This window comes from Halichoeres trimaculatus, unplaced genomic scaffold (assembly GCF_033239565.1).
Source record: "Halichoeres trimaculatus isolate MK-OKI-2021-1 unplaced genomic scaffold, fHalTri1.1 fHalTri1_scaffold_7, whole genome shotgun sequence".
Classification (NCBI taxonomy): domain Eukaryota; kingdom Metazoa; phylum Chordata; class Actinopteri; order Labriformes; family Labridae; genus Halichoeres; species Halichoeres trimaculatus.
Genome location: NW_027437185.1, coordinates 9546800 through 9573974, shown reverse-complemented (window position 1 = coordinate 9573974; position 27175 = coordinate 9546800). Strand labels below are relative to the sequence as shown.

Here is a 27175-nt window from a genome sequence, read left to right as displayed (position 1 = left end):
TACTGTGTGATGGTGGGTATGTTTTCCCCTAAAAAAATGATTGAAATTGAAAAAGTAAAAGAGCTGATTATGGACTGTGTGTAAAGGGAAAACTGCCAATAACAAGGGACTCAGAGAGATTTCACCCTGCCCAAAGCGAAGCATTTTAATCAGACAAAAACTGAATTGTGTATTTACGGGGACATCGTTGTTTCTTTTCTCGATGCTTTTCAAGTTCAAATCTGACTGGACTGAAATATTACAAATTGGAAGTCTCCTGAATATGGCAACAAATGTAAACAAGAAACTTTAAAAAAAAGTAAACAATTAAATTGAGAAAGTTAAGAAATGAGCAGAGAAACTTAAGTGCAGCAGGTTAGCAGATAGATATTGTTCAGTTAAATTCCTGCAAATAAAACTCTGAAAACAACACAAAACAAATAAAAAACAGGGAATAAATTCAAAAGTTGAAGTGAAACACGATTGAAGTGGGTGGTTGTGGTCCCTTGAACACAGTGTGACAGAAGGACCTTGGATTTTGTTCTGTGGTGCTTCACTGGGCCTGGGAGCTGACTGGCTCATGTGATAACACTGACATGTCAACAAGCCAAATCAACTCTTCAGCTTAATTCAATGAGCCATTGTTAGCTGCTCCTCTCTCCCGTGCTGAGATGTGTGTGTGTGTGTGTGTGTGTGTGTGTGTGTGTGTGTGTGTGTGTGTGTGTGTGTGTGTGTGTGTGTGTGTGTAAAAGAGACGGAAAGATTTATGGCGGAAGAGCCACAGGCAGGACAGACAGGAGAGACGCACTGAAAGACTGACCATTGTACAATTTGCATGATACGGCTGAATGCTTTGAACACATGCCTCTATGACTGATAAAAACACACACACACACACACACACACACACACACACACACACACACACACACACACACACACAGGAGCTGATGATGTAAAGTAGCCGATAGACTTCAAAACGGTCAATTCCAGAGACTTGTGATCTCCATTGATCCTCAAAGTTAAAATGAAGATGGTCAAATTGCTCACTGCTGGTCCAACTCAGAGACAGACACTAGAACTCCACAAACACACCACAAATAGCCAAAGAAGCTGAATCAATCTTAAAAAATTACCATTTGTTGTTATATCTCAAATGGCAAAGTTGGGCCTCTATAGCATGACTTGGCTTTCAGTGGGAAATGTTGTGCCGCTTCTTAGATCTTCTGCTCTGTCAGATTGGCAGTGACTGCCGTCAGTAACTTCTGCCCTTTTTTAATACACTTTATATCGAGTTTTGCTCTGTCTGCTCCATTTGTCTGTATCTTAAGAAACAAACAGTTTTTTTCTGGTCCAAGATTAATTTCCTCCCTCCTCTCACTACGAGCACCTGTTTATTCTCCTCTATCATCCTCCCTCTTTCCCTCTCTTCTTTTCCTCTAGGAAGTAAAAACAACACCATTAAAGTTTCTTTTGAGACCGTTTCTAAACTGAGTCAGAGTTATAAAAAGCATTAGAGGATGTTCCATCACTTCCTGTGTTTGTGAGCAGGTCTGACCTCAGCTCCAGTCCAGTCCAGCACCGCGGTGTTGGATGAAGGAGTGGGAGACAGGAATGCTGCTGACCTGCCACCTCCACTGTTGTGTTTTGCAAGCTTGCTGAACAAAAGTGACGTCTTTGCCTTTCATCCGGAGGAATCAAGCTCCACATTGTTATGGATCACTTTAGACTCCTCACACCATTTCAGTCATCCAGGGCATTAACAGCTATTAAGTAAGAGATATGAGAAAGCATTTAAACTTTTCACCAAAGTCAAGATGAGAGGAATACATTTCTCAAAGGTTTATGATGTCTTTGTTAAGTCAACCTTTCCAGCTATGTGAGGGCCTGTGAGGTGAGAGAGCCCTGAGGGTCTGAGGAAAGGTGTGAATCAGTCTGAAGCAGGTAAAAAGAGAAAAGATGTGAACAGAGTTTGAAAAGTTTGTTGTCTAGTGTGACAGCAGATACTTCAGTATAAACTTTGTGTGTCCCTGTGCCCGTCCTGAGGCAGGTCCTCTGGAAAACAATGCCCTCCCTTCATAGACCACACCCATCTCAAAGCCCGACCCCACTCTACTTTGGCCCACTTCTCCTTATTTGGTCGTGCCAGCAGCTTGACTGATGATTGGTTGAGAAGATGAACATGTTAGACACTCACCTGTGCGGGCTTGCACTCCCACACACACACACACATAGACACACTCACAAAAACACACAAACACACACACCATATCTAGACTTGCACATAAACATGCAACTAATTTTCTCCAGAGTAAGACAACAGAAAAAAAGGATGCTAATTTTGCAAGAAAAAAAAGTTTGAAGTGATAACAGCAACTTTATTTGATGAAATCTTGGATTCTTTTAGGAAAGGTGAAGAGATTGCTACCCTTACCTTCCAGATGCTTTGAGTTTAAAAAGGCGATAAAGATAGGAGCAACATGAAGCATGTAAATAAATGCGGTAGAGGAACTTTTTGATTTGATTTTTGATAATAGTAACATTGTCTCTAAAGAAGCTGATCTGTGCTATATCTGCTACACAGCGCCAGTTTTTAAAGTTTTTTTTTTTTTTGACTCATAATTATTTTCTGGGACATGTTGTTCATTAGTCTACAGAAACACAGACAATATGTATGTCTGCATGAGTGGGTGAAAGACTTGTCTGTATCTGTTTTTTTTGTCTTCTGAACCTGCTGGGACGTCCTTAACCCTCTGGGATCCCTCAAAAAACACTCACACTTAGCATCCCGGGGACCCTCGAGGGTCCCTGAAGGAAAATGCTGTAGAAATCTTCTAAGTAAATATTTTTTTCCACTTTCAAAGCTTAAACCTTTTATCTAGCTTCAGCCCTAACCAAACCTATCAAACTTTCACCTATTTTAATACTAGTTTTTACATTTTTATGACATTTTTCTCAAAAAGGCACCTGTTATTTTAGGACAGAAATGCAAAAATGATAAAAGTTGAATTGCAGAATGAGTTGTTTGAGGTGAAGTTATTAGAGCCTTGTATATGAAGATAAATTATGGTAACATTGATTTTGATGCATTGTTATTTTTAGAGAAAAGCAGGTTTATTTAAAAAACTCACACTTGGTACCCTAAGGACCCCGGAGGGTCCCTGGAGAATAAGTGCTATAAAAATCTTATGAATTAATATTTTTTCCTGCTTTAAAAGCTCAAACCTTTTTTAGCTTGACCTTTTAACAGAAAAAAATAAATGTGAGTTTATTATTGAAAAATTTTCATATTTTCTTATCATTTCTTCATGTTTGGTTCCTACCATTATAACAAGGAAATTACATAATATGAGATATTTTCAAAATCTGAAATACAAAGTGGATTACTACTATGGAAGTTATTAGAGCCTTGTATATGATGACAAATTATAGTTACACTGATTTTGATGCATTAGTATTTTTAGAGAAAAGCAGGTCTATTTAAAAAAAAATCACACTTGGTACCCTAAGGACCCTCGAGGGTCCCTGCAGAAAAATAGGCTATAAAAATCATACATATATTTTTTTCTTCCATTTCAAAACCTAATCCTCTTAACTAGCTTCAGATCTATTCAGAACGAACAAGTTCTTATTCACTTTTGAAATACAGTTGGGAAAATAAGTATTGAAAGCGTCAACTTTTTTCTCATCACAATTATTTCCAAAGATTCATTTTCAAAGATGGTGCCACACTGCTCAGGTGAGCAATGTGGTCAAATTTTAGAAACCATTTGAGAGTCAACTTTGCCGTGTGCTTTGGATGGTTGTCCTGCTGGAAGGTCCAGCCACGTCTCATCTTCATCATCCTGGTGGATGGCAGCAGATTCAGATCAAGAATTTTCCCATACATGGCTCCATTCATTGCTCCGTCAGTTATATGAAGTTTGCCAACACCATGAGATGAGAAACATTTTTTGCCATGTGTGGATTATTTGAGTTGATACCAATGTCTGGGAGAAATTTTGTTTGAATTGCAGCTTTGGAAATAAATGTAATTAGAAAAAAAGTTGACACGTTCAATACTTATTTTTCCCACTGTATATTCAACATTTTTGGATTTTTCTTCTTATTGGCACCTGCTATTTTACCAAGAAAACCTGATAATATATTTTCTAAGTTTGGAGTGAAGAGTGGATTCTTTGAGTTGAAATTATTAGAGCCTTGTGTAAATTGATAAATTATAGCAACACTGATTTTGATGCATTATTATTTCTGGAGCAGCTCATATTTATCCATCGTAGGCCTTGGAACAGCAGCAAGAGCCTCTACTGTATTGTACCTCCTTTTCATTTTCTGAATCTAAAATGGCTTCTGACCTAACTGGTCTTATTTATAGTTTTACGGATCAAACAAATCTTTGACCTTTGTGACAACCAATAGATGTTTTGTTTTGTGTCTGTCTCTGGGCAGTTCTGTATGTTTGTGTAAGGATGTCTCGAAACAGAGAGGAGGCAGGTATGCTATGAGAGGCAGGCAACTTTCCTCACAAGTACCCATTACACATACACCACATTTTTTCTCAAACACATTCATAGCACACATTTACCTTACTACCAACTTATTCAGACTATTTTTGTTTTGATAAATGATTTTATTCCTATGCAGTAATACAACAAAATATAAAGAAGGGACTCGACTGAGACCCCTAAATTAGCTCTGCTGCTATGTTGGGTTTAAATATGTAGTTCCATGAAAAATGCCAAAATCTTAAATTTTCAAACCAGAGGCTTAGATTGAAAAGGTTGTCACAGGAATAATATTATGGGATGGCTAATTAGAGCATATCAAAAAAGAGTAGTTTGAATGGCCGTCAATGGGGACCCTCGAGGGCCAAGGGATCTGAACGTGCAGTGTGCGTGTAACTTTGAAACTGTGGGGGTGTGATGAGACATGAGGTTGGAATTTTTAACTTTGGTCTATACCAAAAATCTTTGGAAAATCTCATATCATTAGTGTTAACACAGGCAAAAATATTGACTTTTGAAAATTTTAAAGTTGCAAAAAGGACCCTGTTGGGTCCCGGGGATCCCAGAGGGTTAAGGACACAAGACATGTTGAACTATCAGAACAAGAATTCCAGACTCTCACAGTGAGACGCACGCAGGAAGTAGCTTATCAGGGATTTGAGGAAGTTGGACGGTTATTACCCAGAGAAATTTGCATCAGCATCTATCCAACTAAACCACAGATACTACAGTCATGCAGACACTACAGTGTGACCATAAACACGTCTGTGGGCAGGGAAGTATATTTTATTCATGCTGCCAGATTTAGATTTTGATAGGTTATAAGATGCTTCTTTTGTTTTGAGAGGGGTTTGATTTGCTTTATAGTAGAAAAAACAGCCTGACCCTCATAAAGGAGACCTGAAAGAAACATGTCAGGTTTAAATGCAGAGGATGAAAGCGTAAAATAAGACATGTTGCAGTTTAGTCTTTATGAAGAAGCCAAAGAGCGCCCTCTGTCTGACAAACATCACAAAGCATGTAGAGAGGTTTGGGATTTATTCATGTGACAAACACGTTTAAGACATACATACAGCAAAGTTTCTGTCATGACAGGTATTTTTGTATAAATGGATCGGCATCATCGTAGTTCATGTCCTGCTTCACTCAGAGGACTCTGGTGCTGACTCCAGCTCAGATAACACGGCCCTGGACGGAACAGAAAAACAAGACAGGTTGTCAAAGAGAAGATAACCCTGGCACATTGTGCTGAAATAAAACTGACAGATTATTTCCCAACTCATCTAAACACATCAGAGACATTAATTAATGTTGTTTTTCTGCTTGAAAAGAAATCACACTATGTGTGAAGCTGCTGTTTATACATAGTTCATAAAGACTTGGATTAAAACTGCATTCTCTTTTCCAGTAAGTTGTTTATCTACCACACCTAGTGTCTCCACAGACTGTACTGTAGAGGGGCCATGGAGAGCCGCAGAGCTTTTCACAGTGTTTAAATATTACATGAGGGCTTTCGACTCGGGTTAACGTTTAAGAGATTTTGGACTGTCGGTCTGCTCCAAGATTTACCCTGAAGAAAATGTAAGCAACATTCAGATATGAAAGCTGATATTTTAGGCTATAAAGTTAAGCAATGGAGCATAGATGGCCTTGTGGTCTAGGTTGCGCTCCATGTCTTGTCTTTGCGCAAGCAGCCCAGGTTCAAATCCAGCCTGTGGCCAGAGGCCATCCTGGCTAGTTTTGGACCCTGGGTGAACACCCCCCTGTGTCAGACCAGTTACAGTTGGAAAAGTAACATGAACTAATGCTGGAGAGGACCAAGTCTTACTTTTATTTCCATACATCAGCTACCTGGATAACGCTGAAAGGACTCTTCTTGTGAATCCTTTCTCTTGAGCCTGGGGTCTGTGGTTCGAGGATTCTTCTTCTTCTTCTTCTCCTCTGTTTGCTTTTCTGCTCAGAGCTTCTCATTTGGGCGTGTTATCAGACGTTTGTATAAGTTTGTGGTGTCACCACAGAATCTTATTTGTTTTCTAAAAACACCATAGCTTGCAGTATTTTGGTATTCAGTTGTAAAATAACACCTAGCAGTGATCCTCTCTGCCAAATAGAGCCAGCAGAGCGCTGCTTAGTGACGTGACTGACAGGAAACACTCACGGGGAGGAGGGGCGGAGTGGGTATGAGCAGTGACAACACATACAGAGAAGACGGTGACACAACCCATATATATGACTCTCAGCAGCAAGATGACATGATGATAAGGGCACCCCAGTGCCTACTCCATTGACTTGATGCGGAAATGAGAAAAGAAAAAATAGAAAACTGGTGGGTTTTTTTGTTTTTTTTTAGGGCGTTTGTGCACCCTCACATAGATTGCACCCTGGACAGTCGCCCAGCAACCCCTGCCTGTGGCCTCTTTCCCTCATGTCCCTCTCCACTATCGCCCTGTTTCCTGCTGTATCCACAGTTCTCTCCTATCTCAACACAGGCATAAAAAGCCCAAAAGTTAAGGAAGACACCTCCCAGGTTCATCAGGAACATTAAGCTAGATCTACATCCCTAAAACCGTTGATTGCTGCTGGAGCACTGAAACAAAAATACGAGAAAGCGAACCTATTGAGGTTTGCTGACAGGTTTTGGAGCAAGAAATAAAAAGAGGAGGTTTTAAGCGAGTTGGCATTGTACACCAGGGGCATAACAAGGAAACAATTTTTGGCGTGGACTAAAGGCTTCAGGTACTCGGGTATCAATGTGCTTTACTAAGCTGCAGCAGGGGCTGTGCAGTGCTGCAACGGTGAGCGCTACTGCTTCACAGCAAGATCACAAGTCACAAATCCCAGTTCCAGCAACCACTCGCTAAGTTTATTGGTAATCCTAAGTTGCCTGTAGGTGTAAGTGTGTGTGTGAAATGAAGACTGTCTCTGTGTGTAGCCCTGTTACTGACTGGCGACCAGTCCAGGGTGTTGACCTTAGGACAGCTGGGACAGGCTCCAGCCACCCGCAACCCTGAACAGGACAATGGGTAGAGTATGAATGAATGAAAGTTACAGCAGCATCTCTACTCTTCTGCAGCTCTGCTCTGTATCATTCAGGCTCAGATTATTTTGTTTGGTTTGTTTTGGAGCAAGATCATGATATGTAGTTATCCTTACAAATATAAAACGACAATACAATAAAATACAAGGCTCAATATGACCCACAACAGTGAATAAGACCATCAGCATCAAGACTGATGAATTCTGTGGATAGAGCAGGAAACAAGCTGAAAGTCAGGAGTGATGCGAAGGAAAGAAAGAGGTTACAGGTCAGATTCAAGACGCTCGAGGGCTAACCTCATGGGGTGCACGACCTAGACTGCTAGTCAGGACTGCAGCTCCAGTACTCCAGCTTTCCATGTCTGAAACTGCTGATATGTGCCAGCTACAGGGACCATCTGCAAGCTGCTGGAACAGCTTTATACATTCTCCATGTCAAAGAATAAAAATAAGGTGTACAATTTATTGATAAAATACAGCTGAAGCCTCTGGTCTTTAAATAAAGGGATCGAAGAGAAGTGTTTGCTGTCATATTCTGTTGATAAAACTGATGTTGCACCTTAAACTTCTCCTGACCTATTCACACAAAGTCATCTCCAGCTCCTCACCTCTGTTTCTCCGTCAGTTCAAACTCATCCAGCGTTCGCTTTGCCAGCGCCGGTGTTGTAGGCAGACAGAAGGTTGCAGACAGCTGAACCAGCTCCACCGCCCTCTGTGGGGAGCCCTCACTGACACAGACTGACAGGAACTCCTCTAAGACACCCTGACTGTGAAATGAAACCACAGAAAACACACTCAGACATCCCTGTGTACATAAGATTTCACAAAAAACAAACAATTTATTCCTTTATCTTGTTTTTTTTCCCACCGAAACTGAAGCAGCATGAGACACTTGCATGATAAATTGCCGTGTGCTAGTGACATGTTCTCCTGTCCTGACAGGTCGGAAAGTTCAGTTTCAACACTAATAACCAGTTAGAGGATCTCAGTCGTAAAGATGTTTCTGCAGATGGTGTCTTTGTTAACTTACCCCCACAGTGTATTTTTTTTAATGATTCAATGTTTCAAAGATCTGTGTCCACCCTCAAACTTTTTGTCATTAATGTAAAATCTTTCGCCCAGATTTGACGTGTATGTGAACCTACGCTGGAACTCTGTTCTGTGACTGGAAAAGCTGCAGCATCCCCCTGCAGAGAGAAACAGAGATGCATTAGTGGAGTCAGAGGGCTGTAACAGCTCTCCTATGAAGGCGCCCGCAGGCAAACAGGTATTAGACCGTCTCTCCTACCAGGCCTGTTGAGTCTTGTTCGCTCGCAGCAGCAGGATGGTGACGTTTGACAGGGAGGCGGCGCTCCACTCTAGGATGGACCTCTTCCTGTCCTTATCCTTGTCATATGAACCCTTGACTTCAAGAGCACACTCTGCGAAAGACTCCTGAACCTGCAGACACAAAAACACACACACATGACCCCTTTCTGTGCTTTACTTCCTTCAAAGGATTGATAGCGCTCATCACATCCATCTTTACTTACCTCAGGACTGTGTGTGTCTCTGGCCATCAGGTTGAGCAACTCCTCCACAACATCAGGCTTATTATCATGTCCCAGAGAGCAGATATCTGAAAAACAGGTGGAGTATAAAACTTACCGGACTTCAAACAGAAACATCCTGGTCATCCTTTTCTTGGACACACTTTTTCTTTTTTGAGAATCTCTCTACATCCAAACAGCAATCTATTCATAAAGTGCTCTTGAAAAATCTACTAGCATTGTGTCAGCAATGATTCATCCATAATGATACTTTTTTAAGTCAAACGGGAGCCTTAATCTCAACTTTTCACACATACAGAGAAGCACATGGATTGCTTTTCAAATACTGTTTGAGAGGATGGTCTACTTGCACACATTTCATACATTGTATATTGTATACAATTAGCATACATTCATATATTGATCTGATATTTACCTCGGCCAAGGAGGTTATGTTTTTGGAAGAGTGTGCCTGTCTGTTTCTGTCTGTGTGTCTGTGAACAACATCACTAAAAAAGTAACAAACGGATCTTGACGAAATTTTCAATTTTCAGGAAATGTTCAAAATGGAATACGGAAAAAGTGATTAAATTTTGGAGGTGATCCAGATCACTGACTGGATCCAGGATTTTTTTTAAGGATTCTTTATCATTGTGAGACAGGGCCGTTTTCACCATATGTGTATACAACTCCATGATAAATGGTCTGATTGCTTTGCAAAACAAGACAAGACAAGGTCACCATAATTTCTGACAGATGTAAAACTAGGATCCAGATCCTGCCAATATTCTGGATACTAAGATTCAGAAAATGAAATATGTACTGGGTCATCATAATTTTTAACACTGTCTGGAAACAAATTATAATAAAAACCTGCAACTAACACCAAATTGTAGCAGACAGTCTGCTGAAAGGGAGTATAACATAAAAGTAGGACTAAAGTGTTGGTGACAATCACAAAATGCTTGGTGGAGGTCTGCGCTCTCTGAGTGCTCTTCGACTTCGCTCTGTAATAGCTTTAAATAAATTTGGCACAAAAAAGTAAGGAAATTTGTGTTTGGTGGATTATTCCTTTGTTGTAAAAAAAGCTTCTTCCCCTTTAAATGGAGCCACATTTGTAAGGAACACGCATTTGTGGTATGAGCAGCAGAGCTGAGTGTGGGTTACACCAATGAAAAAGTGCTGAATCTTCTCTGCTAAATGCCGAACAGCTTATTCTGCATGTGTACTCAGATTTTTGTGTACATCACATCATCTATTAACTCACCTTTCCAGATAGACGGCAGCAGGTCCAGGCGACCGTCAGTGTCCAGAACCTGCAGCATGTCCCTCAGTCCCTGAGTGTTTGGGTAATATAGCTATAAACAAAGGATGAAGTCAAAAAGGGCAAAGAGGTCAGTTTTATACATGTGACATGTCGGATCAAGAATGTGCTATTTACTGCAAGAAATTTTAGAGAGCCTTATCCCACAGTTCTTAATGTCAAAGAGATAAACTAAAGCCAGAAACTATGACCTTAAATTATATAAAAGTGTCCAAATGAGCTATACAGGCTTTTTAGTATTGGACTTAGGATTTGGATTCGAGCAATAATGAGATCATCTCTAGCTTCAATTTTCTTTTGCTGTACCCCATTGTTTATTTGGTAAAACACAGCTTGACCTAAAATATGTCCTGTTTAGTCAAGGCACTTTGAGACACTCTGAAGAGGAAGCTGATCGAGTGTTCAGTGAGGGCATTGTTCTTCTTTTCATTGGCCAAAATAAGCATCCCTCTTGAAAAAGCTTTGAATTACTGACACATCATCTGGACAGGTAGTTTCTTAAACGCAGGATTTGCTCCTGTCCACCTTTACACTCTTGTTTAGAGTGTTACATCTGGCTGAGGAAAACACATGAACATGACTTAATGTATGAGAAAAAATCTTTAATGCTTAATATGAGAAATGGTATGAGACAACAGCGGTGAGGTGAGATGAGTGGAGATGTACTCACTGAGGGGATGATCTTTTTGTACCACTTCAACACGACGTCAATGTGCTCCATCATACACAGCAGATTGAAGAAACGACCGCTGGGAATAAAAAGAGGATAAACTTCAGTTAAAGAACAAACAACACTTCATTGTTTTACCAAAGTCACAAATGCTTTCTCAGTCGATTCCAGACACCTTAATTGTGATTTTTTTTGGTGTAATATTTGCACTTACTAGTAAACACTCTGGTTAAAGGAATCTCCCATTAGTCTCCAGTTTTCCCCAAACTCCAGCAGACTTTGGACCTGATAAGCCATCTCTATATCTTTGAGATCCAAACACTGTTACAGGCAAAAAAGAAAGAAGAGGTGGACTTTATGTGATGGATGATCACGAGCGCATTTTTATTCAATCTAATGTGCTTGATTGGAAAAAAAAACAAAACAAAACCTTTAATGTCAGGCTGATATTTAACTATAAGAACTCAAGCCCTTCAGAAAACATCATGAACAAGATTAAACAATGAACACTTACTATTTTTATTGCCCTTAGGAAGAAACCATCTGAAAGAAAAATATAATCACCGTCAGTGTTTGGAGATTCATCTCGATACATGGATACAACCTCCAAGGGGTGTAGCTGTTCATATTTTTTATTACAGTCTTAAACAAGATTTTTCCCAACTTTGGAATAAAAACAATACTAACACAGAATCGTATTTTGATTTGAGTTTTTTTCAAACAGAAACTTATTTTACAACAGGACACTGAATGTTGTATATATGGTGCGTGATATTCTGAATTTCTGTGCCTGAATGAAAATCAACCTTTTATGTGCACGATGCTTCACTAAAACTCTTCAAACAAAGAAGAATAACCATACAGTAAATGATGGAGTCTCTATCCCTCCTCTCCTGTTCTGTAATTGCATGATGGTCCAGATGCATTACTGACTGAGACCGACTCCAAACCGACTGATTTCCTGTTTTACAGTTTTCACAGACTGTGAATTAAGATCATGTTGCTTAATATCAAGTTGTTATCCTGTGACAGTGAGGTCTCAGGGGAAATTCTATCCACAATGAGATTAAACACAGCTGTGATTGACTTGGTTTAATAACTCTTAAACAATGCTACTTTTTGGGTCTGATGGTGTAAATTAGAGCTGGGGCCATATACTTTTCTCCCAATTCAATTATTCTTCTGAGTTTTGGGGTGTTAATTCAATTTAAATTGCAATTCTTTGATATTTCTGATTTTGTGGTGTGCTTTTTTAACACCAGACCATGTGAAAAAGTTAAATAATGATGATGATCTCTAAGGACTATATCAGGAGCCATATTTTCCCAAAAATGCACATCACGTGTGAATCTGTTTTTAGTTATTTTTCAGGGGATCTGACGACTCATGACTAGACGGTCAAAGAAAAACATTTCGCTCTCTGCTGGAGAAAAGACGTAACTTTTTTCCAACCCAGCTTATAAACAAAGACTTAAATGAGGGATTCAAATTTGAAGAAAAAAATTTCATTTTTTTAACCAAAATTATAATAAAAAAAATCCTGATAATTTTGTGCATCTATTTTTTTTTTCACCCACCCCTAGTGACCCTGTGAACTGGAGACTTTCAGTAGTTTAATTACAGAAGAGTTCTGGTTAAGTTTCATAAACGTATATGTGTGTCTAATATCCTCATCAGATAAGTATTTATTAAGGAAGCAGAGGAAAGATAAAGTTTCAGCCACTGGAGTTTGCAAACATATGATGCAGCTAAAACGTAGTATTTTGCCAAAACTGCCCATTAGTTTCAGGATATGTGGAGAAGTACATCCAGTGGAGAAGAGATAAGGTAGTTTTTTTTGAGTAGTGATTTTTTTTGTTGATAAAGGCTTTAAAGCCAAGGGCGTTTTGAGATGATGAGGAAGTCCAGGCCAGGAGCAGATAACCAGGGCTTACAGCATTAAGTCTGAGCATCTGGAGTGAGCTCAATGAGGAGAAGATGGAGGAAGAGCTAAATGAATCAGACAGGGTTTACTAAATTACTTTTGCGTCATACTGGATAATTTCCTTCTTAATTCTTGACTGTTTTTCTCCAAATCAAAAGTTGTGTTTGGTGGGCTAGTGATCAAATTTAAACTTCATGCCAGCTGATAACGTCAGACTGTAATACACAAAAACCAGAACATACTGTCATCAGGGTCCTGGCAGGTGAAACTGGTTTCTGCCAGCTCAGACATCACGTCCTGGAGAATCTCAGTGTTTACCTGACGAGACGCTGGAAAGGAAACACAAGAAATTAACACAGCTCAGTCCACAGAAAGCAGCACCAAACTCAAGCACACTCTGGTTACCTCCTTGGAAAAAGATAGCCAGGATGTGATCGTAGGTGGCCAGGCTGGGAGCTGAAGACACACAAAAAGACACAACATCAAGTTTAAACCAAAGATCAGCATCATTATCGTCCACAAACTGATGTCCTGCTTAAAGTCTGGATCTTTTGTCCTGTGTGTGAATGTATCTCACTGATTCCCAAAGCCCTCATCTCGTTCAGAGTGTGTGAGGACTGATTTCTGGCCAAAGCGCCACATTGTCTGAGAGCTTTGAGGACGCTGTTAAAGGTCAGCAAGTTGGGCTGAACTTTCTGTTCCTTCATCTGCTTCAAGAGCTCCTTCAGAAGAAAAAGACACAAACACGATCTTAGAGACAACACAATTTATATCATTAATGGGTTCTAATGTAACATGCAGCATAAAGTTATTAATATAAGAATGAGACCACAAAGAATGCAATTAATTTATTTAAGAAACAAGGCCGAGTCTTTAATTTCTTATTGGTTAATGTATTTATCATAAATTCCACTAATTTTGAACAATTAACATCTGAAGTCATGATATAAACTATTTCTTCTAGTCATTATTTGACGACTTACACGCTAATTGGTGTTAAAATATGATACACAGCACAAACACCGACGAGCATCCACTGTGCAACTTCAACAACATGAAATGTTCTTTTGTCAATGTGCTTTTCAGAATCGATCATGAACTCTGCAGCAGGGAGAAGACTTACAACGATGAGGTCCCATTTCTCATGGTGTTTTTCTCTGACCTCTGGAGCTGCTGAGATCAGAGCGTTGTAGATGTGGACGTCAGCTGTAAAGAGAGGAAGAGTTGGTTGGTCAACAGTAATATCAGTTATTGTCTATTTCTTTTCATAATGTCAGGAAAAGTGCTCTCCAGTATCAGGCTTTAAGAGCCGTGTGCAGTATTACTCATCCATTGAGCGTACAAGGACTATGTGCATTATCAGGTTTATTTTCACTGTCACAGATAAACACAAAACCAATGTTTAGTATTGTACATTTTAGGAATTTTCTGTTCCATTTTTAACTCACCAGTCAGTCTGTTGTTCAGCAGGTCAGTGTATGTACTGAAGGCCCTCTCATGGGCTCCGTGCTGAAGAGAGACCAACAAAAAATGAACCAGTGCTCATTTCAAAATTAAACAAAAAAGTCAATAAATGTTCATCAACAACCTTTTAGTTTCCAATAAAGATGAGCTAAAATTCACCACTAAGCGTAGTTTTTGTTAACGAGACAAAAATATTACAGTGGACTGCTGGACAATCAAAACCGATGATTTTTCCCCACTGTGTTTTATCTGACAGACCTGTGAAGATTCTTAATCCCTGGTACATGCAAATAATAACACCACAGCCAGTTGCTGGATGACACCAGTTTAATATCTAACATTTGCCTTTTTAGCTGCATGAACTATTCCGTTAGCTCTGTGTTTGCAGCTCTATTTTATCTAGTTTGGCAGTTAACCTGACGGATCAAATACAAGATGTTTATGGTTTTAATTAGAGCCCGCCCGATTAATCGGTGGGGCCGATCAATCCGGCCGATTATGCCTGTCACCGATTAATCGACATCGACCAAAATGTAGCCCATTATAAAAATTTTTGCTCCACGGAGATTCTGTCGCTCCTGCTCCTGTGTGTCTGACTATAGATTGACGTTTTAAAATCGTGTTAGTTGCTTTTTTGTGAGATAAACAGAGATAAATGCTACCGTTAATTCATACGTTCACCGTTGTCTAATGTAAAACTATAATACAGCGTTTTAACGTTGTGTAAGCTGCTCATTGTGTGTTCACATTTTTAATTTTTTTATACTTACTGTGTTTAAAGTTTGACTTCTTTATTTACGGAGTTTACAGTTTGATTTCTTTATTTATCATTGTGTTTACAGCTTGTTCTTATTTATCATTGGTTTACACTTCAGTTTTTATGTTGAAAGTTTTATAATTAAAGTTCCTTGTTTTAATTTAATAGTGTTCTGTCTCTGTCTTGAATCATATGGGTATAATAATTATTTGTGATTTTATACAGTATATATCCTGTGTATATCAATGAATTTATTATCAGAGGATATATTTGATATCGGCTTTTTTTGCCCCCCGGTATCGGTATCGGCATCGGCCCCAAAAATCCTGTATCGGTCGGGCACTAGTTTCAATCAACCCTTCACAGTCAGTGATAAAGATTTAGCTCAGAGTGTCATGACTTGTTTGTCCAGTGTGCCTGTCACTGCAGGCAAATTTAGGGAGCATCCAAAAAGAGTGATTTCTTGAGCTACAAGGTAGAACTGGATTATTTTATTAGTTTAGATAAACCTAAAACTAGGATTAAAGATAATCTGAAATTATCTTCTGTTTAAAAGAAATTTTATGTCTTAATGGGATTATCCTAATACAATAAAGGTTAAAACACAAAACAAAACAGTAAAAAAAAAAACACACAAATTTAAGCCAGAGAATCAAAGTGTCAAAAGAGCCAAATGTTGCCAGATTAAACACTTTGTACCACCCTGATACCAAAACTTCATCGGCTTATTGAATTAATTTAAAGAAAGAGAAATGTTTGGACTTAACGCCATGGTTAAAATGTATATTCCTTTGCATTTACTTAAGTTATGGAGGACATAAACAACTAAAATGTGACTAAAACTCATCTGAGCCAAGAACAGACGGCGGTGCAGACATGTCGTCCTGCAGATGGGTTTACCTTCAAGTAAACGCTAACACACCCTTGATCATGACACTGCTGTGGCTTCTTAAATTCACAGCGGCTGTGAGCTGTCACGTAGAACCTGCTCTGAGTTTAACTGAGAATCAATCTTTAACACTGATCAATACTGATATTAAGCTACATTAACATTTCACATCCCTACAATTCCCAGACACAGTTTTAATGCTGCTTCATTCATACCTTCACCATGCCTCTGATCAGAGCCGAGTAGCACCGCGTGTCTCTCTCTGGAAGAAGGTTAAAGATTCTTTCAGCATTGTTGTTTTCTCCCCAGGGTGTCTTCAGGAGGTCTGTCGCCCGACGTACCCGGCCCTTTTTTTTCTTGGCTGCCTCCTGAAAACACACATGCATGCAAAGTAAGCAAACGGTCTGCTTGCTGAAACACCAACTTTTGGTTTCAGCTCTAGTCATGTGACCCACCAGGTCTTCCACCTGTGGTTCTACTTCCTCAGCGGGGTCTCTGTCACTATAGAAACAGATCAGGTCCAGCAGATCATGGGTTGTTTCCACAGAGACAGGTGTGCCTGAATGGATTCAATTAGAGAAATTCAATAAATAGATCAGGTTTAATCTGAGATAACAGAGATTAGATGTGTGTGTTGTGTTGAGCGTGTTCTCACCAGCCTGCAGGAGTTGATCATACATGTCAACAGCAGCTTTAACTTTTCTCAACTTGACCCGTTCTTTTAGCGCTTCTTCACTCAATTCCTCCAGAAGGGGTGAAATTGACTCTGGCATCAGACACTGCACAAACAAACACACACAAAAAAACACACAAAAACACAGAAACACATCAGAACACTGTCGGCAGGTCCACAATGATTTCAAAGCTACTCTGTCACTTCTAATCCACTCCTCTGGAGTAAACTGATCTGGTCAGCTTTGATTGATTTAATGTGACAGTATTTCCACAGTCCTTCCTGTGGTGTGTGCGTGTGTGCGTGTGTGTGTGCGTGTGTGTGTGTGTGCGTGTGTGTGTGAGTTTGTGTCAGAGACAGAGAGAGAGAGAATTCTTACTGGTATATGTGGCTCAGCAAAGTCATTCATGAAGAATTTGGGATTATTGTTGACAAAGTATTTGGCTGCAAATCTCCCAGACTCCTGGGAGAGAGAGAACAGCCTCTGCAGAAATAGAAGAGAAAAGACAATGTCAAAAAAACATGTCACATGGTATAACAAAAAGTTTGAGACCCACCCCCTTTTTGCAGAGCTGAAATAATTAAAAAAAAAGTTTAAGGGGAAAAACATTGAGGAGATTCTGTCAACTTTAACAAAAAAGTTTGAAACAGTATAACCTCTTAGTACATTTCTTTAGATACTTGCATAATGGACTGATAATTGTATAGCATTTTTCCTGTCTTTAAATAACCAAAAGTGCTTTTAAACTATAGTTGTTTTTATTATTACTGTTGACCATTTACACCACATTCATACAATGATGGTTATTTCTGACTTACAAACTCTGGGGAGGTCCTGGGATAGAGGTATGGATCATCGTGGAACTGATAGTCGTATGCTGTTGGATCCTGGAATGAAAAAAAGAATAATTGTGGCACATTTTCTCTATTTAATCTAAAACCATAAGAGTATCCAACAAAAATCTGAGAGAGCTCTCACCTTGCTGACTGTTGCAGCCAGAGCCTCCAGTACTGCTTCTTTGCTCCTGTTAACAATATGTTGTTATCATTATTATGATCTGGTTAATTGAAGTTTCAACAATTTCACTTTTTGTGACAGAAAGAATGGAGAGTTGAAGACAATGTTTAAAACTTCAAAATTCATTAAGTTATATTTGTACTGGCTTTATTGAACACATACCATGTTTTCTTCTTGGGGATGACGATGGTCTCTGTTGTTTCTACAATAATGCAGAGAAAAGGTTAACAAACACAATCATGTATTAGGGATCCATTTCAGATAACACGTTGAAATTAAAAACTACATTTTCAAATATTTTAATAAATCTATTTGTCAGTATCTTAATATTTTCCATTTAGTCAAATACTTGGGCAAGTAATGTAGAGAAGAATGACACTTTAGGTGGAAACTGTGGGTTTATGATAACACACACATATGGCACAATATTACCTTTAACAGTTTCTGCAGCTTGTTGTTGCAGAGCTGAAGTCCAACCAAAAGTCCTGGAAATAAATATGTGATACTATTACCATTTAACCCGATACTGAGTTCAAAGCAAGTCACACTACACTGCGTTTCAAATAATGTTGCAAGTGATCGCATATTAAAATTCTGTTCTCATTTTTATTACAGCCTGTTATTTAAAAAAGAAATGTTGTTTTAGTGTGACATGTTTGGGGCCTTGTGCTTTCAAGAAGCCTTTTTGCTTGAATCAACAAAGCTTTTTGATTTCCTTTATTGCACACCACATGTATATCAGAAAGCCGTTATCCAAGTCCTTATCACTCTGATCATGTGCAAGAAAAGTGGCCAGACCAAGAAGGAAAAGAGTCTGTGTCAAGAGTCTGAGTAAGTTGTAAAAAAACATTATTTTCAATCCATATATCATTTAAAAATGTTACTAGTTTTTTTTATTTTTTATTTATTTTTTCCACAAGTTAAATGCTCTTGTCACCTACTTGCATTATAATTCAGTACACTCATTCCTGCAGATTATGCAGTTATTGAAAAATACAGCCAGGACTCCGAAGGGCATAATATTAAGAACACAATTGAATGAATATATTCAGACCTCAAAACAAAAGTGGTTTCAATAATAACATATTTTGCATGCCTTTTTCTCTTTAAATGTTCACAAAATTAAAACCCCTTTTGTAGTAAAGGATGCCGACTTTGTGTCACATTAGTCGCACAGTTCTCTAGAGATGATGAATAACTGATCCTGTTGTCTTTTCCTGCGAGTCCCGCTAAGCTGTTATCTGAAATGCAACTGTAATCCAACCCAGGACATCTTAAAAACTCCACAGCAGTTTGTAAAAATGTTCCACGCTGATATAACTGTTGGGTCAACGTTAACCTGATGAAGCTATGACCTCCTGTCAGATGATGCTAGCTGCAGCTGTCAGACTGCCGGAGCAACACAATACTAGAGTTAACTGAATAATATTTAGTCGTGGAACACATATAAAACATTTCTTACCTGTGACCCCATGACTGCTCGAAGTTATTAAGTAATAATCGGCTATTTCTCTGGAAATATTGTCCTACGTGCCTACAGGGGGCCGCCATGTTGTTAGGAACGGACGGAAGCTGCATGGAAGGGAGAAACCATCACTGTTCAGAAAAGGGGAGAGTAACATGTATTTCTCATGGTGAATGATTAGATTTCAATCGCCTGTAATAGTTAAAATATTAAACATACGTGGTATATATAAATCATAATCTTAAAAAGTGAAAACATCACAGCATTTAATTCTAAAGGATACCGACCCACAGTATTGTACTCCCCCTCCGTACTCCTAAACTTGGTTTGGCCGCCCCACGTGCGAAACAGGCGCAGCTTTGCATCGCATGTGGTTTAACTTTGCGACATGAGTTTTAAAGAATTAAAGAGTAAAATTAAGGCTGTATAAAAATCCAACATGTTGTTTGGAAAAGACGTGCCATGGCGGCGTTTAGATGGCATGTCGTTTGGCATGTACTCCGCTGAAGAGATAAGGTAAGAGCGGTGAAGGGTTAGCTTTCGGCTGACATGCTAAACAGTTCAAAACAACATGCGTGTTAATGGTAGTGTGCTGTAGAGGAAATCTTTTTTAATCTCCTGGTAGATAATAACCACTACTTTATGTTGAATTTGTAGGTGCTGTAGTTGAGTTATCACTTTTACATACCTGCCAACATTAGGGTGTGGAAAAATTGGGAGATTATCTGGGGCAACGAAAAATCAGCCTCAACCTAGCAACCCTGGTACATACGACTCAAAAGTACTGATTGGTGAGAAACACACAACTGCGTAAGAAAATACATTTCTGTATTAAATGAATGTATGGTTCATAACTGCAGCTCAGGTAAACTGACAACATCAAACGTATTACTCTGAAATAACATTTATTTAACTGGTGTTTACCATATTATGAAAACCATGTTGTGATCACCATCAGGCTTTCATGTTTTCTGAAGAACATCACCACCACTCTTCACCTTACCGGTCAGCACAAGATAGTATACCTTAAGTGCATTAGTGATAGTATTGAGGAAAATTTCACTAAGGTTTTGTTTGTTTGTTTGTTTGTTTAATGTACATTTTTATTATCACCCTGCTTTTCCACGTCCCAAATAGAAATAATATCGGTTTCATGTGACTACGTTGATCTGATACGACACGTTACTTTTTATTTATATTACAGAAAGATACAAGTGAGATCATGTGTGTAATAAATCACACTACAGTCTAGTCAGCTTGTAAGTTAGCTCCATTAACTTAAACCCTGAAACACTTCAGTAATAAACACACTGGTGTTTCAATCTAACCAGTTTTTGAGACAGTAATCTATGTTCTGTTTTTCTTAATTAATATAAAGTTAAAATGTTGTTCTTACACCATATTTTTATGTTAAAAACATCATATTTCTTTTATTCAGTTAAGTTTTCAGTGTGTGGCTCAATTGCATCATTGAGCTTTATCAATATGCTATTCACTTTTTTTTTTTAAGTGATTTATCTGGTACCTTTCCCCATCACTTAAATCAGTTTCTTTTCCTACAGCTAAATATTATCTCACTGAAAGTAAACAAACCTCCTACAAACATAAATTGAAAGAAATTACGAGTCGGGAGAAAGGGTTTAAAGGTGGGAGACTCCTGCTTAAATCAGGAGTGTTGGCAGGTCATCATTTATGGTTGAGATATGATTCACACGGGATGTACAGGGGTGTAGCGGTAAGCAGTGTTGCCTCACAGCAAGAAGAAGGTCACCACTTTAAATCCAGGTTTGGTCAAGTTGGGCCTTTCTGTGTGGAGTTTGCATGTTCTCGCTATATATGTGTGGGTTCTCTCCGGGCACAGCTTCTCTCCAGCTTCCCCTCACAGTCCAAAAACATGTTCATCATTTTAACTGGAGATTCTAGACTGCCCGTAGGAGTGAATGTGCATGTGAAGGGTTGTCTGTTTCTGTCTGTCACCCCCCTGTGATTGACTAGCAAACAGTCCAGCGTGGACCTGCCTCTCACCCTAAGACAGCTGGGATAGGCTGCAGCCATCTGTGACCCTGAACAGGATAATAGATAGAAAATAGATGGATGGATATGATTCACCTACAGTAAATTTATTGTGACGTTTCTTCTTTTGTTGTTCACCTCAGTTAGCTCTATAATCCCATGACTCAATCCCGGAAAACTACAGGACGTGTCCTTAGATATTGGAATAAATCACACCTGGTGGGCTTTAAATTTTTGGCTGTGAACTATCTGAGTTGCGTAACAGATTACGACAAAATATTAATGATTTCTAAAATAACAATGTTCACTTCTCCTGTGATATGAACAGATCAGATCGTCACTGAAACTTGAGTGTATGTGTAAGAGCAACAGGTGTACTAACTCTGTATTTTTCATCTGTTGTTTAGGAAGTTAAGTGTTAAGACAATCACCAGTTCCAAATTCCTGGATGCTGTTGGAAATGTGGCCCCAAACAGTCTGTATGATCTGGCCCTGGGACCTGCAGACAACAAAGAGGTACAACCCTTCTTTGCCATTTGCTGGATGGAAGTTAAGACTGCAGAGAGTTCTTAATTGTTTCCTCTTTGTTTTTACCAGGTGTGTTCAACGTGCTGTCAAGACTTCAACAACTGTCCAGGACACTTTGGACACGTAGAGCTGCCACTTCCTGTATACAACCCCCTGCTGTTTGATGTAAGCTTGCCCACAAAAACACATTACCATGCTAAAGAGGCAGGTAGGCGGGTCATGGTCCAAACTGGTATTATTATTGTTGTTTCAAGCAAATGATTGCCGTTTCAGTTTGAAGTCCAGTGAATTAAATTATGCAACAAAGATTTGATCTTTATTGACTTGCCATTATGACTTAAGATACATTTGATAATCACAAAGACTATTTTGAATTCAGTGTAGGCATAGTGTGATGATTTATAATGAACCAGTGTGACGGATTAAATTTGACTAACTCATATTGTCATCTTCTCTCCTCCTGTAGAAACTGTTCCTGCTCATTCGTGGCTCCTGTCTATCATGTCACATGTTAACCTGTCCCCGCGCTGCCATCCACCTGCTGCGGAATCAGCTCAAGTTGTTGGATCATGGGGCCATGCAGGAGGTCTATCAAATCGAACAAGTCCTCAACCAGGTGGGTTTTCCTCAGTAGGAGAAACAAAATCTGGCAGGATTATTCAGCCTTGATTGTAGTGTTATTTCTGGTTGGTGTAAATTTGTAGGGCTGTAACAGTAAGTATTTATATCTCTGTTTTAAGGTTACTCTTCTTACTACGTCAGCTCTAAACTGGTTTTATATCATCTTTAGACCAGCATTTCGGTGATTATAATCTGATAACGAATGTGTTTGTGTTTGTTAGCACTTGGAGGAAAATCCCAAAGCAATTGGAGATGAGATTGAGGCAGTACTCAGGGAGTTTACCAACATGGTAATCGGGGACAGCACTGGAGGTTCACAACACAACAAACCGGTGAGCAGGAAGACCTGAGACCGCCTTTATACAGAAAATAATGCGGAAAATGTGATCATATATAATTTTTTTATCTAAAATGAGTAGCTCAATTGAGACATACTGACCCAGTTTTTTGTGTGTGTGTTTCCAGATTAAACACCTAGTTGAAAAGAAGGGCAGTCTTGTAAATGAGTTCTGGAAGGTCCACATGAAAACCAGGAAGTGCCCTTTGTGCAGGTAACTTTGTTGAAATGTCAGCGCAGAAACCTCCCAACACAATGTTGATCTAATAGTTTTTGAGTAAAAGATTTATTTAAACCAATTTTGTGTACATACAGCTGTGTTGACTAAATGCACTGGCTATAGATATGCTATAGATATACTTTAGATTTCCAAAGGAATAAACAGCAAAGCATGGATTTATCTCCCAATGGGTAACATGAGTAATTTTATTTCCATGAAAGTAAAGAGCCTTGTTTTCTACTTTGTTAAGGAATGAATGTCTACATTTGTCCACTTTACCCAAACTATTTTATGATAATGATAAAACCAGCCTTCCTGTTACAACGGGTAATCTACTCAGAAATCCATGTAAAGAAGAAAATAAGAAATAAAAATAATGGAAATATTTATTCCTTTATTGCTTTGTACGCTGTAATAAAAAAATCATTCAGACTGGATTTCATGCTTCGAACTGTTTCTGTTTCTGTGCATGGCCATGCAGGGGTGGCAAGTTTTGTCTACGTCGTGAACACAACAGTAAGCTGACACTCACCGTGCCATCATCCCTGAAGAACAGTGACAATACTGATGGTAGGTCCTGAGAATTTTGAAGAAAAAAAGAGGCCATGTGTGCATCTATTTTTTTAGACGTACATTCTACTTAAAAAGTGTCATCTGGCTTTCTGTTTTTGTGCAGAGGATCTGGTTGCTGGAAAGAGAGTCTACCTGACAGCTAGTACTGCAAGGGAACACTGCAACAAAATATGGGAGAATGAAGGTGGGTCAATAAACATCTTTTCACCATGTAGATTATCTCTAAGCAACATTAATTACTGCTTATTTTTATTTGCTAATGAGATTTACAGTTTTAGGTGTTTGGAGGTGGTGTAAGGATGCAACATGTTAGCATAGAATCAGCTGAGATTTATTTCACTTTGTTTCATCTGTTAAATAAAATTCTAAAACTTCTCCCTGTGTTGTTATTTTTCCTCCAGGTTTCTTCTTGAAGTGTCTGTTCCCTGGACTTGAGGAGGACGTGGCTTCACATGAAGGGGGGAAAGGTTTTTATCCAGACCTCTTCTTCCTGGAGCTACTGGTGGTCCCACCATGCAGGTACACTGTGAAGAAACTAGCTAACTTTAAATAGCTGTGTGCAAACTTCCACATAAGACCTCAGTCTAAATACATCCCAGGTTTATTCATGTTACCTAAAGAGGCATAATACTCCAAGCGTTGGTGGAAATAGGTTGACCTTCAAGGTGTTTGCACACTGAGTCCTTTTTTTTTCGGTTTTGTTTTGCTTTTTTTGGATCCTCAATCTGAAAAAAATGTCACGCACAGACACCTTGCACACTGAATCCAATGCGTTTTATTTTTGTATTAATTGAGAAAATTTACATTACGAGAAATATAGAATCATCAAGCAATTGATCTTGAGCAGCTGCTGTCAATATGTTTGAGGTATTTGTGCAGAGGCACACAGACACACCATCACACACATGTACACAAGACTTCATTCATCATCTGAACCATACCTGAAATGTGTAGAGAAAGTTTCCACGTGAGTATACAAATGTGAAATGTGGAAAAAACTGTGTGTGCAAAGACCTTTACGCTGGTCCCTTCTCTGTCAGGTATCGTCCAGTCAATCGACTGGGTGACCAGATGTTTACAAACGGTCAGACAGTCAACATGCAGGCTGTCATGAAGGACTGCGAGATCATCAGGAAACTTTTGGCCCTTATAGCAGGAGAGAAAACGACACCAGAGCAGGAGGTGAGAAGCAGCTGAGCTTTTATGAAAATGAAGGGGTTGTGACAGAGCGCGCTCACCTGTCTCCTCTCGTCTCCTTCAGGCTCCAGAACAATCAGACCAAACATTTCTGACAGGTCTCCTTGGACTGACGTTAACAGATAAACTCTACAACATTTGGATTCGACTTCAGTCCCACGTCAACATCGTGTTTGACAGCGACATGGACAAACTGATGACAGAGAAATTCCCAGGAATCAGACAGGTATCATTAACACAGATTAATTCACTCTGTTGCCTTTTATTTTTTATTTTTGTTCACTCACAAAGACACCTTAATCCTCTTTTCTTCCTCTCTGTCCTCACAGATCCTGGAGAAGAAGGAGGGATTGTTCCGGAAACACATGATGGGAAAACGAGTTGACTACGCGGCACGGTCTGTCATCTGTCCAGACATGTACATTGGGACAAACGAGATAGGAATACCCATGGTACACCTGATGATAATGAGACGTACTCCTGAGCTCTTGAGTTTATTTCACAGGGGAATCAGCTCTGACTCTCTTCTGTACCTGTGCAGGTGTTTGCCACCAAGCTGACCTATCCTCAGCCCGTCACTCCCTGGAACGTGAAGGAGCTTCGTCAGGCGGTCATCAACGGGCCCAGCGTTCATCCCGGAGCCTCCATGGTGATTAATGAGGATGGCAGAAAAACCATCCTGTCAGCCAGTAACCTGGCACAGAGGGAGGCTGTGGCCAAACAGCTGCTGACCCCCTGTCCTGGTCCACACAAGATGCCCATGAAGATTGTGAGTCTGATATTCTTGTTACTGACAGATACAAACCCTGTGAGCTCTGAGGCATGGCTGTACACGTCACTCTTAGTGAAAACTCCCTCTCTTTGCCGTCCAGGTGAATCGTCACATAAAGAATGGAGATGTGTTGTTATTGAACAGACAGCCGACCCTGCACAGACCCTCCATACAAGCCCACTGTGCAAGGATCTTGCCCGGAGAGAAGGTCAGGACTTATTCATCTTTTTTTATTTAAAGTGACTGCAGCAAATGTTCACAAACTGAAACATTGTTGATTTTGATTTGATGTTACAGGTCCTGAGGCTCCACTATGCCAACTGTAAGGCCTACAACGCCGACTTTGACGGAGACGAAATGAATGCACACTTTCCTCAGAGTGAGCTGGGCCGAGCAGAGGCCTACACGTTAGTCAGCACTGACCAACAATACCTCGTTCCCAAGGTGGAGATTATCATCCTGTTTTTAACTTGACATAAACAGAGTCTTAAACTCTTATTTGACTCCAAATCTTGATAGCTTTATGGATCTGTATTTGCAGGGCTTGACATTAACTTTTGTGCTCACCAGCCACTGTGGCTGGTGGTTTCCCAGAGTAACAAGCCACTCATTATTTTCACTAGCCACAATTTTGTTGTTGAATAATTATGTTTAATCTAATCAATTTTAATTAATTAGTAATTAATTAGTAATTTTTAGTAATAAACTAAGTCCATACTGTCTGAACTATAAGTCACTCCGTTGTATAATCATGCTTTTTTTTTGAAGTTGTATCAGTCAAAAAACTGTGTCATGAAGAGGAAAACAACATATATATATATATATATAAGTCACACTGGACCATACATCTTATTTATTTAGAATGATTTGGTTTGTTCATAGTATTTTCAGAGTTAACCTTTTACATATAACTTTGATAAGTTTTTGTATGGTTGAAGTTTTAAATATCATTCCTAAAGCTCCTCATATCTGAGTCCAACAAACTCCTATAACTTTTAAAACGTTACAGGAGTTTTGGCGCTAGTTTGTGACTTGAATCCCGGAATCTGTTAACAATAGAGAGCAAAAAAGACGCGACTGAACTTTTAAATCACATTATCAGGCGCTAAACACTGGGAGCTGTCACAGTGTCCAAGACAGAGGCGGGAGGCTGGAGATGAGCGTGTCTGAGCGATAAAGTGGCTAGTGAGAGTGGCAGTGTTACCCCTCACAGCTGGAATTTACCCGCATTTTTTGGGTTGGCGGGTGTTAATGTCAAGCCCTGTTTATTGTATACATGTGTGGGATAAACTCTTTGTTCTTTTACAAAAAATGGCTCATAGTTTAAGATGAAATGCATTAAGCTGATATTAAGGTTTATATTCTATTAAGGTTTAAGTTTGAGGCAGGAACCCTTTTTTTAGAAGAGTAACAGGTTGTGAACACATCCAGGTTCGGTGCTGAGTTTGTTTGTTTTTTTTTGTTGTCAGGATGGAAAACCTTTAGCAGGTCTGATCCAGGACCACATGGTGTCAGGCACCAGGATGACGATACGGGGCTGCTTCTTCACCAGAGACCAGTACATTGAGCTGGTGTACAGAGGACTGACTGACAAACCAGGCAGAGTCAAACTGGTGCCACCGGCCATCTTTAAACCACAGCCGCTGTGGACGGGGAAGCAGGTGATTGAAGCTGGGTCTTT

At 39.4% G+C, this 27175-nt stretch overlaps 2 protein-coding genes across 2 annotated transcripts in view; one reads left to right on the top strand and one right to left on the bottom strand.

Annotated features, from left to right (window-relative positions):
- Positions 1–5489: 5489 nt before the first annotated feature.
- ptcd3 (pentatricopeptide repeat domain 3) lies at positions 5490–19381 on the bottom strand. The gene is made up of 23 exons (XM_074673681.1): positions 19231–19381; positions 18201–18253; positions 17931–17970; positions 17730–17775; positions 17570–17638; positions 17130–17234; positions 16733–16856; positions 16533–16636; positions 16293–16445; positions 14416–14476; positions 14091–14173; positions 13545–13689; positions 13373–13423; positions 13210–13296; positions 11558–11586; positions 11258–11364; positions 11044–11122; positions 10317–10407; positions 9053–9138; positions 8809–8960; positions 8666–8707; positions 8129–8287; positions 5490–5672 (listed from the first exon to the last, which is right to left on the bottom strand). Exons 1-23 carry the CDS (start codon positions 19344–19346, stop codon positions 5627–5629), a joined length of 2028 nt encoding a protein of 675 aa, XP_074529782.1. The 5' UTR covers positions 19347–19381; the 3' UTR covers positions 5490–5626.
- Positions 19382–19473: 92 nt separating this feature from the next.
- polr1a (RNA polymerase I subunit A) overlaps positions 19474–27175 on the top strand; it is a 29059-nt gene continuing 21357 nt past the window's right edge. The window contains exons 1-16 of the mRNA XM_074673680.1: positions 19474–19749; positions 21654–21762; positions 21844–21939; positions 22241–22390; positions 22617–22727; positions 22861–22946; positions 23434–23522; positions 23629–23709; positions 23927–24044; positions 24566–24707; positions 24787–24948; positions 25052–25174; positions 25264–25491; positions 25595–25702; positions 25792–25938; positions 26964–27155. Of these exons, the coding sequence (XP_074529781.1) occupies positions 19673–19749; positions 21654–21762; positions 21844–21939; positions 22241–22390; positions 22617–22727; positions 22861–22946; positions 23434–23522; positions 23629–23709; positions 23927–24044; positions 24566–24707; positions 24787–24948; positions 25052–25174; positions 25264–25491; positions 25595–25702; positions 25792–25938; positions 26964–27155 (2019 nt within the window). The 5' untranslated portion in view covers positions 19474–19672. The remainder of the gene's footprint in view (positions 19750–21653; positions 21763–21843; positions 21940–22240; positions 22391–22616; positions 22728–22860; positions 22947–23433; positions 23523–23628; positions 23710–23926; positions 24045–24565; positions 24708–24786; positions 24949–25051; positions 25175–25263; positions 25492–25594; positions 25703–25791; positions 25939–26963; positions 27156–27175) is intronic.

Coding starts and splice junctions, on each gene's coding strand:
- ptcd3 (XM_074673681.1), bottom strand. CDS start 19,346: ATGCAGCTTCCGTCCGTTCCTAACAACATGGCGGCCCCCTGTAGGCAC. Junction 14,174..14,415: donor GCTGAACAACAGACTGACTG/GTGAGTTAAAAA, acceptor CTCTCTTTACAG/CTGACGTCCACATCTACAAC. Junction 8,961..9,052: donor GAGACACACACAGTCCTGAG/GTAAGTAAAGAT, acceptor TTGTGTCTGCAG/GTTCAGGAGTCTTTCGCAGA.